At 32.5% G+C, this 19254-nt stretch overlaps 1 protein-coding gene across 1 annotated transcript; it reads left to right on the top strand.

Moving 5' to 3' along the window:
• Positions 1–79: 79 nt before the first annotated feature.
• Positions 80–19201, top strand: LOC115886304 (gustatory receptor for sugar taste 64a-like). The gene is made up of 8 exons (XM_030905398.1): positions 80–381; positions 441–626; positions 1227–1372; positions 2922–3047; positions 12997–13151; positions 17141–17330; positions 17499–17588; positions 19073–19201. The coding sequence occupies exons 1-8, from the start codon at positions 156–158 to the stop codon at positions 19136–19138; spliced, it is 1185 nt and encodes a 394-aa protein (XP_030761258.1). The 5' UTR covers positions 80–155; the 3' UTR covers positions 19139–19201.
• The last annotated feature ends 53 nt before the right edge of the window (positions 19202–19254 follow it).

Raw genomic sequence — 19254 nt, forward strand, 5'->3', positions numbered from 1 at the left:
CTTTTATTCGTTCTTAATTAACTCATAGAAAGTTGAAAATAACTACAACGATAAAGGAAAATATTTTGTTATTTGTTACACCGACGTAACATCGTGTAAGTACTTATAATGTATCCCAATTGATTCTTAGTTGAGTTTTCAAAAATATTTGTGTAATGGCAATATCTGCACAAAAATCGTTTTCTTTCTTAGCCGTTTTAGGGCAATGTTTGCTCATTTTTCCAATCGATGGTGTTAAGGGTAAAAATTATTCGTTCGTGCGCTTCTCATGGTCCTCCATTAGGACGATTGCTTCAGTATCCTTCACGTTTATGACTGGTGTTTTTGTACTGTTATTTTTCAACTATTTAGTGCATCAACAAGATAAATTCGTATATTCATGTAATACAAAATGTCGTATAATTCTTTATATAAAAAAATAAGATTGGTTAATTTTTCAGCTGGCTTTGTTTATCTCCTTACAGTGTTTTTGTATGAGGTGTATTTTATAAATATTGCCAAAACATGGAAATATTTTCTGAAACAATGGGCCGAAGTAGATTCCAATATGCAAGCATATCCTATAGTGGAAAATTACCAAAAGAAAATGAAAATAGTAGCTACACTATTTATTGTTTTTGGCGTAGGTATGAAATAATTATTATTATTTGTAGTAATTTAGGAACCATTTCACATTTTTCTTAACATAAAAACAAGTATCTACAGTATCTATCAACTACTCACAAAATAAATTTCATGTAAATTAAAATTATGTAAAAATTTAGTAATACAGATAAACAAAGCAAATTTCTTATATTAAAAATATTTTGAAAGGTGTATTTTTAACACATTTTCAACTTTACTGGGACCAAATTGACAATTTCAACCATAGTTTTTTTTCACATTCTCTCAATAATTTATTTATTATTATTTCTCCTTAAAGACATTTTTGTTTGAGATTGATTAGTAATTTAATTTTAACTGCTGAACTTCTTTTACTATAAGATTGGTTTAAACATTTACACTTTTGTATTTATTGTCGGACTTATCTATGAATACAATAACATAATATTAATATAAAAATATAATATTAGTAATATGAGACTATAAACACAATCCTTAAAATATGCGAAACAACGAATATTTTTGCTAAATGTTAGTATTTTATAACTAAACTTATTTATTTTATTCTTAAAAATTCTCCATCATTTACAATAATCATCTTTTATGTAATTTTGCTGTTATAGGTGAACATATATTCTACATGATCTCTCAGAAACTATTCAGACCAAATATGTCTTTTGAAGAAAGTCTGGATTTATATTTTCAGGCCACCTTTAATTACATATTTTTTGTCATTCCTTACCACAGATATATTGCATATGTATTACAGGTATGTTAAAAAACTTAAAAACTTATATTAAAATTAAAACTAGTCATATAGTCAAAAATAATATAAAAATAATAATATAAGTAGAGAATACTTATAATAAATATTTTTTATATTTAAATAAGTAGAGACGCATAGCAATTCGCAGACTTTTTTCGCAGACAAAAGTTCAAAGTTAAAATCCCATCATCGGGCTTAGAGATGATCTATACCACTATAATTTTTGAGAAGCCAGAAATTCGCAAAAAGTCCGATTTTTTATGATTTTAGATTCAGAAGACGGATTTTTTAAGAAACGTTATTTAGAGTTTAATTATACATACGATTTTTTATTTAAACTATACAGGGTGTTTCAAAAAACATGTGCCATCCCTCGTGGAAATATTTGTCGCTTAAAAATAAGATTTATTTTTCATATCAACATAGGTCCGATTCTGCTTTGTTTCGTCGCTACAGGGTATTAAAGTCTTAATAACCTTTCAATTTATTATTTAATTCCAATTTTCTTCCAAATAATGAAGCCAACTCAAGAATTGGAAGAATGAGTTTCTTCCAATGGTGAATATGTTGACATTTATTTAGCTTTAAAATATGTCGCATTTACAGTAACTTTTACCCTCAAAATTTCATTCGAAACTAAAAGTACTTGGAACAAAACACCCTGTAGCTACGAAACAAAGCAGAATCGGACCTATATTGGTATGAAAATTAAGTCTTATTTTTAAGCGAGGAATCTCCCCACGAGAGATGGCACATGTTTTTGGAAACACCCTGTATAAAGTAAAGAACTTTTCTCTCTCAATAGATTTCGATTTTTTTTTATCTAAATTCACTTTGAGAATTTTAAATTTATATTGCGTAATACATGGAAAATTATTTTTCTGCCTTTTGGGTATGATGATCTCCTCATATTATTTTCAATAACTTGATACTAAAAATTACTTAAATAATTGAGAACTTTTTGGCAATAACTGTATTTATTATGATGAGTATTAAGAATAAGATTTATTTTTCATATCAACATAGGTCCGATTCTGCTTTGTTTCGTAACTACAGGGTGTTAAAGTCTTAATATTTTTTTCGATTTATTATAATTTTCTTTCAAGTAATTTTACCGTTTCGAATGAAATTTTGAGGGTAAAAGTTTCTATAAATACGACATATTTTAAAGCTAAAAATGTGTCGACATATTCACCTGGGACGTGCATATGGGTTATAACTGTAATATTTTTCTAAAAAAATCATGTACGCCACTGACTTTTTCTTCTTTTGTTAGCGAAATAGTGTAAGAAGTTTAATGGCGATTAAAAGTTGTCTCTTGATATTTTGTCGATTTCGGCCTCCTTGATAAGATAAACGGAATTTTATTAATCACAGTTATTAAAACTAAAATTAAAATAAAATTAATAAATTATAAATTTTACCTATTAATAAATAATTGAAAAAAAAAATTAAAAAACCAAAGAGCCACTGAAAATTTTCTCCTTGTCTTTTCTAGAATAATAAAACTCTAATGTTAAACTCAGTAAAGTTAAGATATTATTCATTTTAGATTCTTAACTGGATATGTACACTCGTTTGGAGCTTTGCTGACATATATTTAATAGTAATGAGTATTCCTCTAAGTTTTCATATTCGCCAGATAGAAAGAAAATTGGCAATGCTAATACGTTATCAGGTAGGCAATTCTAAAATTAATTTTAATCTTTGTGAAATTACTGTTTACTTTTAACTGAGGGTATGAAAATGCTATATTTATTTTTTAATATTTTATTTCTATAAATAAATAAGTTGTTTATTTAGTTGTTGACCTATATCTATTAACAAAACCTATATTTATATATAATTAACTATTTTTAGACTTAAAAATATGGGGTATTTTTTTAAAGTTAATAATGACATTTACACGGCCTATTCTGTCGGTTTTAGAACGCAATTCAGTGTGTTGTATGTAGTAAAATAATTTATTTATCATTCATACATCGATAATAATTCGACGTATTTTATGTTTAAAAAGATTTAAGTAATTACCTGAATAGCCAATTTTTGTTTTATATATAATATATATAATAATATATAATGCCGTTAAGGGGTATAACTCGTTACCAACAGAATTGTTGAATTTGGGTGAGAATGCGTTTAAGCATAAATACAGAGAGTATCTTTTAATGCATTCGTAATTTTTCATATTTTTCTTTTTTTTTTATACTTTACTTGCATTGTACATTTGAAACTTTTTTTTAAGGCAATTTGTAAAACATTATATTTAATTATTGAGTTTGCATGTTCTGGTTAAGTTGAGTAGCTATTGCAGCTAGACTACGCCAGACTTGCAATTTCGTTACCGTCTTATGTATTTTTTTTTCTGTAAAATAAAGGCAATTTATTATTATTTTTTTGGTTTTGCTTTCTCAGCTAATGCTGGTTCAATTTACTATGTGGCAGAGAAAAACTTCATTTTATTCTGCTAAACATTTAGAAATTTTCTCGTTATTGCACAGGTTTGGAGGAGTACACTTTTTTGCATCAGACTGCTGAGTTCTTTACACAATCCGAGCCGGTCTATATTTTTCCTTAAGTTAGTAGTCATAACCCCGCATGCCGATATTACAATTGGTATTATTTCTACTGTGCTCAATTGCCATACATGCTTCAGCTCGACAGCCAAATTCTCATATTTTCGTATTTTTTCTACTTCAGTTTTGTGTAAATTGTGAGTTAAGGGGCATGCTATATCTATTATTAGTGCCTTCTTGTTGTCCTTATCTATTAGTACCAAGTCTGGTCTGTTGTAGTCGATGGTTCTATCTGTTATGATCGGGCGATCCCAGTAAAGCACTAAATGAGCTGATTCCAAGACCGGTTCAGGTGAGTAGCGATAATAAGGAGGTGGATGTTCTATAAGGCGGTATTTTAGAGCCATTTCTTTGTGTATGATTTTAGCGATCTGGTTGTGCCTTGCGAGGTAAGCTGTGTCCGATAAACAGGGACATCCGGCTATGACATGGTCAATTGTTTCATTAGCTGCTCCACATTTTCGACAGGTATCCTGGACATTTTTATTTAATATATGTTTTTCATAGTTTCTAGTGCGTATGACACGGTCTTGTATGGATATTACAAATCCTTCAGTTTCAGGGTGCAGAACTCCTTTTCTCAACCAAGTAAGGGAGTTTTCTTTGTCGATATTTGGATCATCGAGAGAGGCAGGAAACTTGCCATGAAGAATTTTTTGTCGCCAAGAATGTTGGGCATCAACCATTGTCGTTTTCTTTTGTTGGATATCACCATTATCTGTGCTTAAATTTAGTGGGGTATATTTGTTGTCCGCCGTAACAATTAATTTATGAAGGTTGCTATTTGACTTTATAAAATATGCTTTCATACTCTGTTCCTGTGATCTACACAATGACTTAATATTCAGCAGACCTCTACCTCCTTCTTTTCTTTTTAAGTATAATCTTTCCAACGCAGATTGCGGATGGTGGCATCTAAATTTTTTGAGCAGCCGGCGTGTAAGTCGGTCCAGTTCATCCAGGTCTGCATCTGAGTACCTCAATATCCCAAAGGAATACGTGAGTGTTGACACAGCCCAAGAATTAACAGCTGATATAAGATTTCGCGAATTGAGATACGTGTTTAAAAGCTTGGTTAGTCGGCTCCTGTATTTTTCCTTAAATTCTTTCTTAAGCGTAGTGTGATCTATCGACCGGTTTTGCGCCACTCCCAAATATTTGTACGTATCTGTTTGACTGAGTGGTTTGATTTCAGATATTGGTAAGTTTTCGTTTTGCCACTTACCTTTATTAATATATATTGTTGCGCACTTCTCCATTCCAAAATTCATTTGAATATCATTACTAAATGTCTTGGTTGTGTCAATTAGTTGGTGAAGATGGGCCGGTGTTTCTGCATATAATTTAATGTCGTCCATAAACATAAGATGGCTAATTTTGTTGTTTTCCTTAGGGTTTGGTCTGTAGCCATGTGTCGTTGAGTTAAGTAGGAGTGATAGCGGGTTAAGGGATAACACAAACCACAGTGGGCTCAGTGAATCTCCTTGGAATATTCCCTTTTTGATGTCAATTTGGCCTAAGTTTGTGTTGTTAGCAAAAAGCTGTGTATTCCACTTTTTCATTGCAGTATTTAGCAACATTTTAATAGATGGGTGAATTTTATAGATATCTAGAACCTTAATCAGCCAGTCATGCGGTACCGAATCGAATGCTTTGCTATAATCTATGTAACTCATATTGATATTCCGGCGTTTCACCTGTGCATGTTTGATCAATATTGCATCTATAGTAAGCTGTTCTTTACTACCTAATGAGTTTTTGATGCACCCTTTTTGTTCGGATGCAATTATATTATTAAGCGTGCAATGGTCATATATTTTGCAAGTTATTGCAGCTGTAAGTAGTTTATAAACCGATGATAAACACGTGATAGGTCTATAGTTTTCAGGTTTTGACCTATCACCTTTTTTGTAAAAAAGGAAAGTATTTCCACTAGCAAGGAATGTAGGAAGAGCACTAGGGTTCTCGATAATTTTATTGAAGCACCTGGCAATGGCTTCACCATTGCCGCCAAATGTTTTTAACCAGAAATTTTGAATACCGTCTGGTCCTGGTGCGCGCCAATTTCGTAAGGATTTTAGGCATATCGCTATATCGTCTTTAGTGAATTGTATTTGAGGCATCGCATTTATGTCATGTGTCGAGTTTTCTACCACATTCATCCATTCGGTATCAGTCTTGAAATTAGATGGTGTCGCCCACGTATCCCGCCAGAATGAGAAAAACTGTGATGAATCCATTTCAATATCCATCCTCCTATCATCTGTCGGATTTTCTAGCTTCTGATAGAATTTCTTAGGACATTTGGAGTATTGAAAGTTGTCTTCTTTACGCCTTGTTGCTTTGTTGTACCTACGCAATCGTGCACCTTTAGCCTTGCATTTCTGGCTGAGCTCATCTCTAACCACAATTAACTTGCGCGTCTTTTCGTGTTCCTCTGGGTTGATATGAGTATGCTTCAAGATAATTTTCAATTTTCTGGCTATTCGATTACTGGTATTACCATTTAAGTATTCGGTGATTGTACTTATCTGTCTTCGAAGATCGTCTATAGTTTTTGTTAGTCTAACTTTCCATGCCGGCTCTTTCTGCAATTGCTGCTTATGAGATTTATTCTTTTCCATCACTTGTTGGCAATTGAGTTCAATTGTAGTGACAGCAGCAGCATATAGCGCAAGATGGAACTGTTCTATTTCATCTATGTCTTTAATGTGATTTTGGAATATGAACTTTACATCATTCAGGATTTTTGTAGTGTTCTTTTTGAAATTCAGTTGCGGAATGAGAGGTCTACTTAAAGGATCAGTACTATGAAATAAACTATAGTTGAACTGAAACAATTCATATGTCTCGCGCTCAGTAGTGCTCACTGGTTCGGTTACTTCTCTTATTGCAACTGGGGTGTCTCTATGATAGGAATGTGTGAAGTCTATGGATGTATCTTCTCGAATTTCTAAATTAGTTTGAATTTGGGTTAAAATATGTCCAACTTCTCTTCTGATCTGATCTATTTCTTGTTGCGCTAATAGTTTCTTAGAGTATATTGCCCTAAGTCGATCTGATACATTTTGCTGCGTTAATTTCAAATGAGGGAAGGTTTTATTCATCTCAGTGTGTAACTTCTGTCTCCATCCAGGAAGTGGATCATCTCGGCACTCATTAATTTGGAGAAACATTTTGATTACTAAACAATTCATTTCTTTCGTCCACTTAATGCGTGTGCCTTTCGTTGATTTTCTAGAAATGTCAGCAGAATCTTGGCTTGTACCTGGATTCGAGCTAACAGTTTCAGTTGTCTTATCCACTTCGTTGTTAGTTTGGGCTGTAGTTTGTTTTGGGACAAGGGCCCGCCTCTTCAGCACCTTGTCACCGACGTCCCGCATACTGTCATGTCCAGCGTCGGCTCCAGACATGCCCTGGCGATCCCCAGGCAGCGGCTGTTTACTATTTCCAATATTTGTTTTCATTCCATTATGGGTATTCCCTTTTCCTATTATATTTGAAGATGGAAAAGGAAGAAAAGATCTACGGAGGATTAGCAAAGGATTTGGGTACTATGGGTGAATTAATTTTTAAGGAGCTTATGGATCTAAAGGATAGGGTAACAAGGTCAGCGGACAACTGGTGTTACTGGCAGTATCGTTTACACATTCGATAGCAACAAGAGCATGCTGGATTGCATCCCTTTCGGCCAGACTTTGACCAATTAAGGTCTAGTTTTATGTTGTGTGTCTGTAATGGGATAGGTGTGTGGGAAGATAGTCTGCAATGGAGGGGCCCGCTCCCGTCGGGGTGTGGCTACAGGCTGTACGGCTTGCCCTACGTACCGTAGCAAACACAGTAAAGGCCCCTATCCTGGATCTTTACTTTGTCTGGCCTGACTTAATAGTAAGTAAAGTAAAATAAAGGCAATTTATTATTATTATTATTATTATTATTATATTAAAATATTCATTGAATAGTATTTTCGTAAAAAATTACATTAAAAGCATGTTACAAATTGTAAAGCATTATTACATACAAAAAAAGATGTGCGCAAATTTCTTAGCATGCCGTGCTACGCTATTATGGACTTCCCCTATGAAATGCATGACTTCCTCTAGGAGATGCAAGACCTTGTCTTTGGTGGGGAAGCTCCTAGTCAGATGTTAGGAAGAATCCCTCCCCCAAGTCCAACAGCGGGAGGCAAGCAGGAACTTATCACCAGCTTTGCCAGAATTGCAATATATGGACATCGAGTTGGCGACTCATCAACTCGAGGGAGCAGAGGACCATGGCCAAATCCATAGAGTCAATAGAGAAAGAGAGATATCTCTATTTTAGATTCGGGACAACACCCGTATCAGGTCTAAGGAGAGACCAAGTTAAAGAAGTGGAAAAAATGGGAAGAGGTGCTCACGGGTACCTCAGCCGGAGAAAAGCTCCTCGAATATGAAAGGCACGGAGGGCTAAACCTCTAACGTGAAAGGCTGTATACCCTCGTACGAGTCCACTCCTCGGACGATGAACATCTGTTGCCAGAATATAATGAGTTTTAACTTAAAAAAGATGGACACAATAGGTCTTTAAGGTTGCGATGATTAACTCCCTTCCACTCGTTCTACATGGACTTATTCTATTGATAAGTCTATAATATGCCTTTGTAATACGAATTACGTACTATACCTAACGAGAATGTAGTATCCACATTCATGAATAACAGCTTTACGTCAACTAATGCTGGTCTACTAATATGTATGTTGACTGTGTTTTGATTACCGTGCTCAAGTCAAAATTTAGAGATGAAAGTTATTTGTGATAAATTTAGAAATTAATTAAGTGCAAGTCACGATAGTACAGGAAGTATAATATTTCTTACTATAACATTAAAAAGTATAATTTTATAACAATATGTGATATTGCATATGTTAAGAACAATTTTTTGAAACCTGTCGTTAACAGTATTGACCGGAAAATATTATAAATACCCACTAAGGTTGGAAACTGTTGTTACTGACTGGCCATTAACGCAAAAATCTAAAGTAGTCGGACAATATTGGTAAGTTGCAGAAAAACTCTCTGTCGATTTTATGACTTCGCCCGGGTATTGACATTAATTTCTTTTTTAGTGGGGGCGGTCCTGGTAAAAGTTTATGTTTTTGTTTACTTCTTGTTTGTCAGCTGATATTTACACACTATAGTGCAATTGATATTAATCGTTATTTTAGTTTAATTTAATAATTTTCAAAAATAATGGATGTAAACGATTTGACAAAAATTAAGTGTCGTGATCGAAATTTGCCAAATAAAAATGTTCGCCGCGGTTATTATTGTTAGTATTATATGTAGTTAGTAATAGAGGAGTTGGTTTAGCAGAAATAATATTGTGAACCCATTGTTTTTTTGACGATCTAATTTTGTTTGATTTTTATTTTGTTTTATCTCATATATCCTTTCAGATTTAGTTTCTTCCTTTTATATTTGTTTTTTTTCTAAACAATAGCTTCACTCTTTAGGGGAGGGTAAAATGTAACATATTATTTTCCGTTTAGCTAAAATTTGTCTTGTGGGTGTTGGTTTTAGATAGGATCATCTCATTAAAGGAAGTTATAAAACACCTGCAAGTTACCTTTTGAATGCTTATGTATATCAATAAACTGTAACACAGCCCGACTCTACTTAACAAGCCGTGAACTAGGAAATCTGGCAACCCTGGTTTCAGATCGATCGATACCCGTTTAGTCATATGATTTACGTTCATTGACCTGTTGCTCTGTTATGTTTTTGTAAATAAACCCCCTTTTTTAAAAGAAAATATTGTTTAGTTAATGACTAAAGTTGTGAAAAGTCTTACTGTGTGATATTTGTAAGTTACCGGGACAATTTTTTTCCTTAGACATTACGTAAAAACAAATATCCGCGGCTGAAAAATTCGCCGGGTTATAAGCGAGGTTAAGTGCTTTCTTCAAAGAATGACGGCAAATTCGGTGGCGAATGAACATTTTGTGGTGCTTTTTAAAACAATTTATTGAAAGTTAGTTGTTGTAATCAAAAATTACCATGTCAAGTCCTTGTTGTGTGCCTGGGTGCAAATCCAATTATAAAACTTGTCTTGATGCAGGAGAATTAGCGGTATCTGTTTTTACCTTTCCAAAGGATAAAAATCTTAAAGCCCAATGGCTTAGGAATATTCCTAGGGAGGCATGGTCACCCTCAAAATATCCTGTGGTTTGTGCTAAGCATTTTGTAGAAAGTGACATTATTAGGGAGGAGGATTATCGCTTGCCAGATGGACCAATGCAAAAGGTACCTACTAAAACTAGACTAAAGTTAAATACAGTGCCTAGTAGCTTTCCAAATTTGCCACATTACTTTTATTACTAATTACTATTATTTACTATTTATTTCCAAATTTACCACAGCAGGACAAAGTCCTGCTGAAAGAACCAAAAAAATGCAAGATCGAAGTGAACAATTTAAGCATTTCTTCGGTTTTTCGACTTTTTCGGGAACAGGGACTGTTTTTGACAAGTAATGTGGCAATTTTTTTTTGGTTTATGTGGCAAGTTTGAGCAAACCTTAAATTAATTTCAAAATACGCGCCTCGATAGCCGGTAAAATGGTCCGTCCTGCATTCACGCTCGCTAGAAACCGATTTGAATCTCTTGCCGGTTGCGGCGTTGCCAAATAGTTGTTCACGGCTTGTTAAGTAGAGTCGGGCTGTGACTGTAATATTATTACAACTATTAAAACTACCAAGCTATTATGAAAAGGGTAAAAACATTGGGTAAATAAACTGTACAGTTCTAAATACTCAAGAAATGCAAGGATGGACCTGAGATAAAAACGCCAAGCTGTCGTCAATTGGCTGGTAAATAAAACGTTAAACACAGAAAAAGCACGTAGATAAAACCGTGAAAACAAATAATTTCTCTGTAAATCAAAATTAGATAGTTAAATAACGAAGTAAACGTAAAGTAGTAGAAATGTTTAGAGTTCTCAAAATGACGCCAAATGAGTCTTCAAGACGTCTTTCTTTCAAATTCAAATGTCATCAAAGATGTATTCAAAAATGTCTTTCTTTTGTTTACCTAGCAATCGAAATTCTATAACAGTATAAGAACTATAAAATGAATTCTACTTAAATTGCAGGCTTGTTTGTAAATCATCTCTTAGTATGCACTTATAACTTACAGGTAAAGGATAAGTTACATAGATACGATTAATAAATACAAGGTTCGCATGGAATCTAGTGCTAATCAAATGTTAAATGTATTACATGAACAAACTAGTGCCATCTAACAATAAGAGGTTCCACTGACCTGAGTTGAGAGCGTGTGGCAAGTCGGCGAATCCAAGAAGTTCTCCACAAAACCTATAGAATATGATAAAAAAAAGTTTGGGCTTCTATTGGCTACGTAGGACTTGGTACTGCTTACCAACCCTTAGATGATAGTATTAAATTATTTACACAATCCTTTTGCTCTTATTAAATCGTTACGGGACGGTAAAAACGCAGTGCTAGTGAATACAATTCGAATTGCCACTCATCTGTACCTTATGCAAAAAAGAATGATAAATTTTATTATTAATATTTCATAAACTAGTTCATTTGTTTTTTTTTAATTATTTCATTTTATCATTACATCAATAATAAAAAGAATAGTTACTTAATTAGTATATCTTGTGTTTTTTTGGTTCGCATTTCAACATTTCCTAATACTATGTAATCAGTATCGTTATTGGGCGGTCAATGACTGTCAAAGGCAAATATAAGAGTAACATTCAATATTGACCATAATTTATGGATATTTTAGTAAATGTCCAGGCCAGATTCATACTATGACGGTATTAATAGATGAAATGGTGTTTTACGTAATAACGTTGTAATAACGTATTAACAGATGAAATGGTGTATTAGCCTGGTACTATCGTAAATTCTCTATATACACATATACAATATTATGTACATTACATGGACAAAACATACTATGTACATTCGTAATATAGATATGAATTGAAGCTCTGGTGCTAAAAATACATCTTACTCAAGTAAACTCGGATTATGGGGATTTAGCAATTTGTGTGTGATCTCTCAGTTTTATACAAAATTTTATAGTCACTACGCGGGCAAGTTTAAACTGCTTTATATTTACGTGACAAAATATAAAGAAAAAGTACGTGAAAAGAGCGCCAATAAAGCTTCTATCTTTAGACTCTTGATTTATTATAGTCGACCTATATCTCTAAAGTATACAGGGTGGTCTGAATTGTATTTGGGAAACTTCGGTAACAAGTCCATATACGGTATGTCATAAAATATTTCGTTTCGGAGATACGGGTGTAGAATTTTCATTTTAATGTCGGTGTTTTCAACATATTCTCTGAACTGGATATTTGGATAAAATTTGGTGTTTGGGTGTTTTTTGACATCTGAAATTTGACTTTGATGGCAATATGACTCCTACTTATAAGGGGCGCCACCTACATGTGTTTTAACTGTTTTGTAGAGTAATAACTTTACATCCGTACCTGTATAAATATACTATATATTTAGAATGGAAATGGTCAATACATGTCATTATTGACAAAAAGTAAACATGAATTTTTCTTTGAAAAAATTGTGATAAATCAGTTTCTGTTAAACTTTTTGTAACAAAAAACCTTTCAATTTTTTTATTTCCCAATAATTTTAAAATTATTATGACTCAATAAATAGTCATCTGTATTCCCTTGATCTTTATACTGCGATTGTAAATTTTGAATTTTTGTATTATAAAAGAAACTGTAGATATTTTATATTATTGTGTAGTGTGTTTTAATGTCTTGTCAATATAGACAGACTATTATGTGTAGTGTTGTGGATTGTACCCATACTATTAGGATAAGCTAATTAATTACTTCTGACAAAAGAACCTTTTAGCTCAAAAATGCCTTGATAAAGTCGAAAATACACGTCGAAACGTCGCCAATTTTTTAAATAAAAAGTTATTTATTTTCTAGTCCTAAACCTGCGAACGCCATTTCATCTTCAAATATTATTATCTTTAATGAGTCTAGTTAACTTTTTAGATCAAAGAAGAATATCAATGGCAAAATATTAGGGAACACTTTATCAAAATATGCGATGTTTGCGAATGTACAGAGAAATATGTTACGCATATATTAGTAATTTCCTTTGGAAATAAGTTGTTTGTAGTTATATATCAACTTTTAGAATTTATAAAGTAAGTATATAATTATTTAATAATAAAATAATGTAAATGTACACAAGTATACAGAGTGAGTTTTAAATAAGTGCAAATATTTTAGGTGTGCTATATTTCAACAATACAAACACGTCAATGAATTTTTTTTCAAAGTTTTTGAAAATCGTGCATTTTCTTTGAAATTTTTCTGTATATTTTAGAACTACTTGTTCAGCGCAAATTTTCTCACAGTATAATTCCTTAATCTCTGATATTACTATGGTTACCATGATACAAAGAAAACAAGGTATGATATTGCGCAGGTTGGTCGCTACGTCATAGGTGATAACGGCACCATTGGTCAGCAGTTTCCGTGCCAATTTCAAATCGCCAAACTGATGACACATAATAAATGTGAAAATTACTTTTAAAATGTCAAGCTCAATGATTTGACATAACTTCTGAGGTTATGTCCTAATTCTTCCCTATTTTATGTCTTTCTTTATTAGTGGCAATTGAACAATATGGATTTTTTGTGTGGCGTAGTAACGTCACAGGTGATATGCGCGAACTGAACGAAATTGGAGCTGCTATCAATCATAACTTGTTTTCTTTGTATCATGCATGGTTACGGCTTTACTCTATGGTTACAGCACTAAAAGAGATACAAATAAAAAAAATCCGGTGGCTCTAATTTTTTAAATAAATCATTTTTTTTTATTTTCAAGCTTGAATAACTCGCTTATTTCAGATTTATTTGAAAAACGATAAAGAAACTACACTTATGTTTTTTTATCGAGACCTACAAGCACTAAAAATATTTGCACTTATTTAAGACACCCTGTATAAGAGAAAAAACAACTTCTACTTCTACTTTTGCTGAGTATTGTTTAAATAAAAGTAATTCCGTAGTATAATTAAATTAATTTCAATTTATAGTTTCTTAACCAACAAAAAAACAATATAATACATAAAATGGCGTGTTAAATTCATCAAGTTAATGAACAAAATAGTTATATCAATTATAAATTAACTATCATCATTCCTGGAAAATATCATATTACCTTTTTCAGTGGCGCTATAGGCTTGGTGAATTTCAGTTGATTTCAACAAATTCCGACCGCAGCGCTTCAACGGCAGAAATCAGAAATTACAGTATGTATTTCACGCCGCCGGCCGTCCCGGTTACAGTTCATGTTGATCGCATTAAAATAATATTGAAATCGTGGCTTTGTCATAATATTTAGGTATTTTAGTTTTTTGCTAGTGCAGTTATTGAAATTATAAAACACTCAGGTACGAAATTTGTGTGAGGTAACGCTGTTTCGGGTAGTAAAAAATAAGAAAAAAGAATTCAAACTAGGCGTTGGCGTTTTGTTGTATTGTGACAATTTCAAATGTTAATAAAGTTGCATAAAAATGTTAACGCGTAAAGGAGAGCGAAATGAGGGCATTTTTGGGCGCAATAACATTCAATAACTCAACTTTCTCGGATATTCAACTCTCCCGAAACAACATTTTATAACTCACATCAAAAGCAATAATGGATTCAAACAGTTTGACGAAACAGGTAAATAAACAAAGTGCTCGTTTCATAATCAAAAAAATAAATAGATATATACTATGAGAGGATAAAATATAATTTGCAATATTAATGGTATACTTTTTTTAATCGACTAGTGAACCAATGTTTTATGAACATCTTCTGAAATTATAATTATTATACAAGGTGTCCCAGAAATAAGTGCAAATATTTTAAGGGGTGGTAGATCTCGATAAAAGAAACATATTTTCTCTTTATCGTTTTTCAAATAAATCCAAAATAACGGAGTTATTTTACTTGAAAATTTTCCAAAAAAATTATTTTTTGCTAATATTTTGAGAACCACTGGATCTTTTCTGAATTTTCTTTCTAGTAAATCTAATCTAATACCTATATTACCATATTGCCATATTATCAAGAAATTATGTTTTTTAACTAAAAACTAAAAAAAATTCCAAAAAATTTCGAATTTTCAAATTTTTTTTTCGCGAAAAAGAACTCAGAGGCGTGTTTCTGGGGTTGAACTATACTACCAGTTAAAATATTTGCACTTATTTCTGGGACACCCTGTATACCTTTGATAAATTTCGATATAGCTGAAATAGCCCCAATTATGACCCTACTAGCAAAACCGATGTTTAAAACTATGCTCGCTACCGTAGTTGAACTCATCTAAAAAGCTTTTTAGCTGAAATAATAAATTATCATACAAGTTAGACCTTCTGACGGTATCAGAATATTTACTTTTTTATTTTTATTTTTAGAATTTTCACAAATTATACATTAGTGTGGAACTAAAAAAAAATTTTCCAAAATATTTTCACACAAGCCTCAAAATGTGCCTTTAGATAAGTAATTTTTTTCTCAAAAGCTGAGCGCCCTGCCTTTGTATCTTCAGGTTCCTCACGGGCCTTAATAGCTGAGATATTTTGAAAAATATTTGTTTTTTGTCCGTCAACATATTTTATAATTATTTATCTTTTACCTCTAACACACTGCTTAATATGACTATAAAATATAACTCAATAATGTTATCCAAACTAAATCACTTAAATTATTGTTTTCCGGTTCCTCAATATATTTGAAACTTGTCCACCTGCATGATAAACTACGATCCATGGCACTTGCCTGTGACAAAACTAGAGTTTCAGATCACGCTGCCGCTGTGATCGCAAATGCTGTTTTAGAGGATATTGGAGTAGTGTCTAAAAGCAGTTCTACACAGATAGTAGATAGAATGAAGATCAGGAGGGCCAGAATGTCTCAACGTAACGTTTGTACTAGTGTATTAGGTTTAGTAGCAGTTGGGACAGATGGAACTGTCGTGAATACGGGAGTGAAAAATGGCGTTATTCGTTTGTTGGAAAAAGAATTAAAACGTCCCTTACAATGGTTAATTTGTTTATTCCATTTAAATGAACTTCCTTTGCGACATTTAGTAAAAGAACTAGATGGTGAACCTTCGGGTCCAGGTGGACTCAAAGGTGTTATTGGACAGAAACTAGATAACTGTGAAACTCTAGCCTTTGTAAAATTTAGAAGAATTGAAACTGTCTAATAACACAGAATTGAAACTGTCAATAAAACACGCCTAATAACGACCATTCACCTAATACTCTAGTACAAACGTTACGTTGAGACATTCTGGCCCTCCTGATCTTCATTCTATCTACTATCTGTGTAGAACTGCTTTTAGACACTACTCCAATATCCTCTAAAACAGCATTTGCGATTATAGCGGTAGCGGTTTTGTCACAGGCAAGTGCCACTGATGGTAGTTTATCATGCAGGTGGACAAGTTTCAAATATATTGAGGAACCGCAAAACAATAATTTAAGTGATTTAGTTTGGATAACATTATTGGGTTATGGTAAAAGATAAATAATTATCAAATATGTTGACGGGCAAAAAAACAAATATTTTTCAAAATATCTCAGCTTTTAAGGCCCGTGAGGAACCTGAAGATACAAAGGCAGGACACTCAGCTTTTGAGAAAAAAAAAAACTTATCTAAAGGCACATTTTGAGGCTTGTGTGAAAATATTTTGGAATTTTTTTTTCGTTCCACCCTATTATACATCCTAACAGTTTTAGAATAATTATATAATACATTTTGCGTATACTCGCTATATAAACCCTTGCATTTGTATATACTAGTTGTTTACGATATTCCCCGATAGTGGCAGCACCAGCGGAAAATGCACCAAGCCTATACTCAGATATTTTCCTGTAATGCAGTGCTACGAATAGAAAAGATATAAATATTATTTTTCATAATTTCGCTTGTTATGATACCCATTTTCCCAATATAAAGTTTAGATATGTACTAGAAGATTTCACATTTAATCTTCCTTTATAAATACGAATAGTATTCGAAAACTAACGTAGATTATTGTAAAAAACGTTTTAATCTCTACGTCCTATAACTATCATTAGTAAAATATTAATTACAACTAACTGAAAGCTAACAGTATTTTGTATTTTAGGATTTACGAAAATGGAAAATATTACAATTCGGATTCCAGTCTTGTTCAAAGATTGTACTTTATTTTATCCTTTATTATAATTTTATCCAGATTGGTTATCGTAACTTGGTTTGCAGCCTCCATTGATTCTGAAAGCCAAGAAGTAACTAAAAGACTATTTTCAGTGCCGAGTGATATTTATAATGTAGAGGTAATTAACATTTTCCAAGAAACAGATGTGTAGGATATTATAGACTTAATTATAACTTAATTTAATATTTCAAGAACTGTCATTTATTGCGACCTTTTGAACACACTCTGTCTATCTGTTATTAATTGCATATGATAATTTTAGTATAAGGTATATCAATTATTGTAGGTGGATCGATTTGTATTGAACATGACTGTTAGTCCTCCAGCATTGAGCGGTCTTAAAATGTTTAAAGTGACGAAATCGCTAATTTTAAAGGTAGGTATGCGTTTGTATTTGATGTTTTTTTGGTTGGAGGGAAAAAATCTTGCATAAGACACCACTACTGGTGTTTAGTTGTCGATGTAGTGTCGGATTCTTACCGATTAAAAAAAACCGCCTCCTTTTACTTCAACAACTGCAACGGAACCGCTCGCGCATTACTTCATCGCAGTGGCAGTATAAAACCTACTTTAAAACATGTTGCTGGTCTCTTTCTCTCTCACTATGTCTGTCATTATGTTTGTCACATCCTGATATTCTTGTTCAGTTCCTACCATCTTTCTACTACCTCATCAATATCAAATATTCTGCCTGTTTGGTTTGTTTGGTTAAGTAAACCAAATTAAAGTATTCTCTTCGTTCATTCCATCAGAGACACTTGAACAAAAAATTTTCTGCATCCCCTTCTTCCTGGCATTGGTTGCACACAGGGGTGTTTGCTCTACCTCTTATATATAGATACTTTATAACGCAACCATGCCCCAATAATGCCTGGGTGAGGTAGTGGTGCACTTAACCACACGGTCGATCCAACCATCTCTTCACATTTGAAATCAGTTTGAACCTCCATCTTTTATAGGTCCCCTGTGTCCATTTTTCCTGCCACCTGGTTATCAGTTGGAGATCTATAGGAGGAATTCCAGATATGACCCCAACTCCTTCTTTATATGACATAAATTAGGATTGATTGACGTATTCAATTGTTTTTAGTTACTTCCTGTTTCACCAGAAAAGACTACAACTTTTGATTTTTAAATGGCACCCTCGGTATATTTTTACTTAAATCTATAGAAAATGACACTCTGAGTAGAATGACTTGAAAAAATTCGTATTTAAAATTTCAATCTAGAGTGCTCTGGCTGTGTTAAAAACACTAATTTTTAATAAAAAAGCCTTGAAAAAATTGATTTGATTGTCTAACGTTTTTCGTGTCATGTCATGGCCGGTTAAAAGATTCCCAAATTGTATTTTTAATCATATTTCATTTTTTCAAATAGAAAAAGGGTGGTTCATTAGCATACTTAGAAAAAGCATTTTTTACTAATAATTTGGTACAACACACTTGGTATTTCAAGTCAAATTGTCGTTATAAACCGCATCTTACAATTTCAAATAAATCATATGCGAAAATGTGAAAAGTTGACATATGATATGTCATTCTATTCAGTGTCATTTTATATCAAATAAAGTAAAAAAATACCAAAGGTCTCATTCAAAAATTAAAAGTTGTAGTCGTTTCCGGTGAAATTGGAAGTGACCAAAAACAATTAAATACGTCAATCAATCCTAATTTATGTAATATACTAACATACCAAATCTCGTTTTTTTTAACTGAAGAAAATAAAAAAGTTAACAGAGGTGAGCCACTTTTGAGACGCACCCGGTGATAATTTTTTTTTTAATAAAATGAATGAAAGATGACCTTGAATAAAAATTATTATTATATTAAATAGTAATTTATTTTTCATTTTGTGTTTCAGATAGCCACATCTGTAATTGTATACGAACTGGTTGTTATTAAGTTCCAAAACTATAAAAAAGGCTAAGTTAACCGTACCATAAACTATTAAACTATTTTTAAACTATAAAATAAATTATATTAAATAAAGGCCATATTTTAATATAGTATACTCTTTTCAATCACCCAAAAATAACCCAAGCA

The sequence above is a fragment of the Sitophilus oryzae genome, unplaced genomic scaffold, assembly GCF_002938485.1.
Source record: "Sitophilus oryzae breed Bouriz unplaced genomic scaffold, Soryzae_2.0 scaffold_482_pilon_pilon, whole genome shotgun sequence".
Classification (NCBI taxonomy): Eukaryota; Metazoa; Arthropoda; class Insecta; order Coleoptera; family Curculionidae; genus Sitophilus; species Sitophilus oryzae.

Coding starts and splice junctions, on each gene's coding strand:
- LOC115886304 (XM_030905398.1), top strand. CDS start 156: ATGGCAATATCTGCACAAAAATCGTTTTCTTTCTTAGCCGTTTTAGGG. Junction 3,048..12,996: donor CAATGCTAATACGTTATCAG/GTAGGCAATTCT, acceptor TTAACTTTTTAG/ATCAAAGAAGAATATCAATG. Junction 17,331..17,498: donor GTGATATTTATAATGTAGAG/GTAATTAACATT, acceptor CAATTATTGTAG/GTGGATCGATTTGTATTGAA.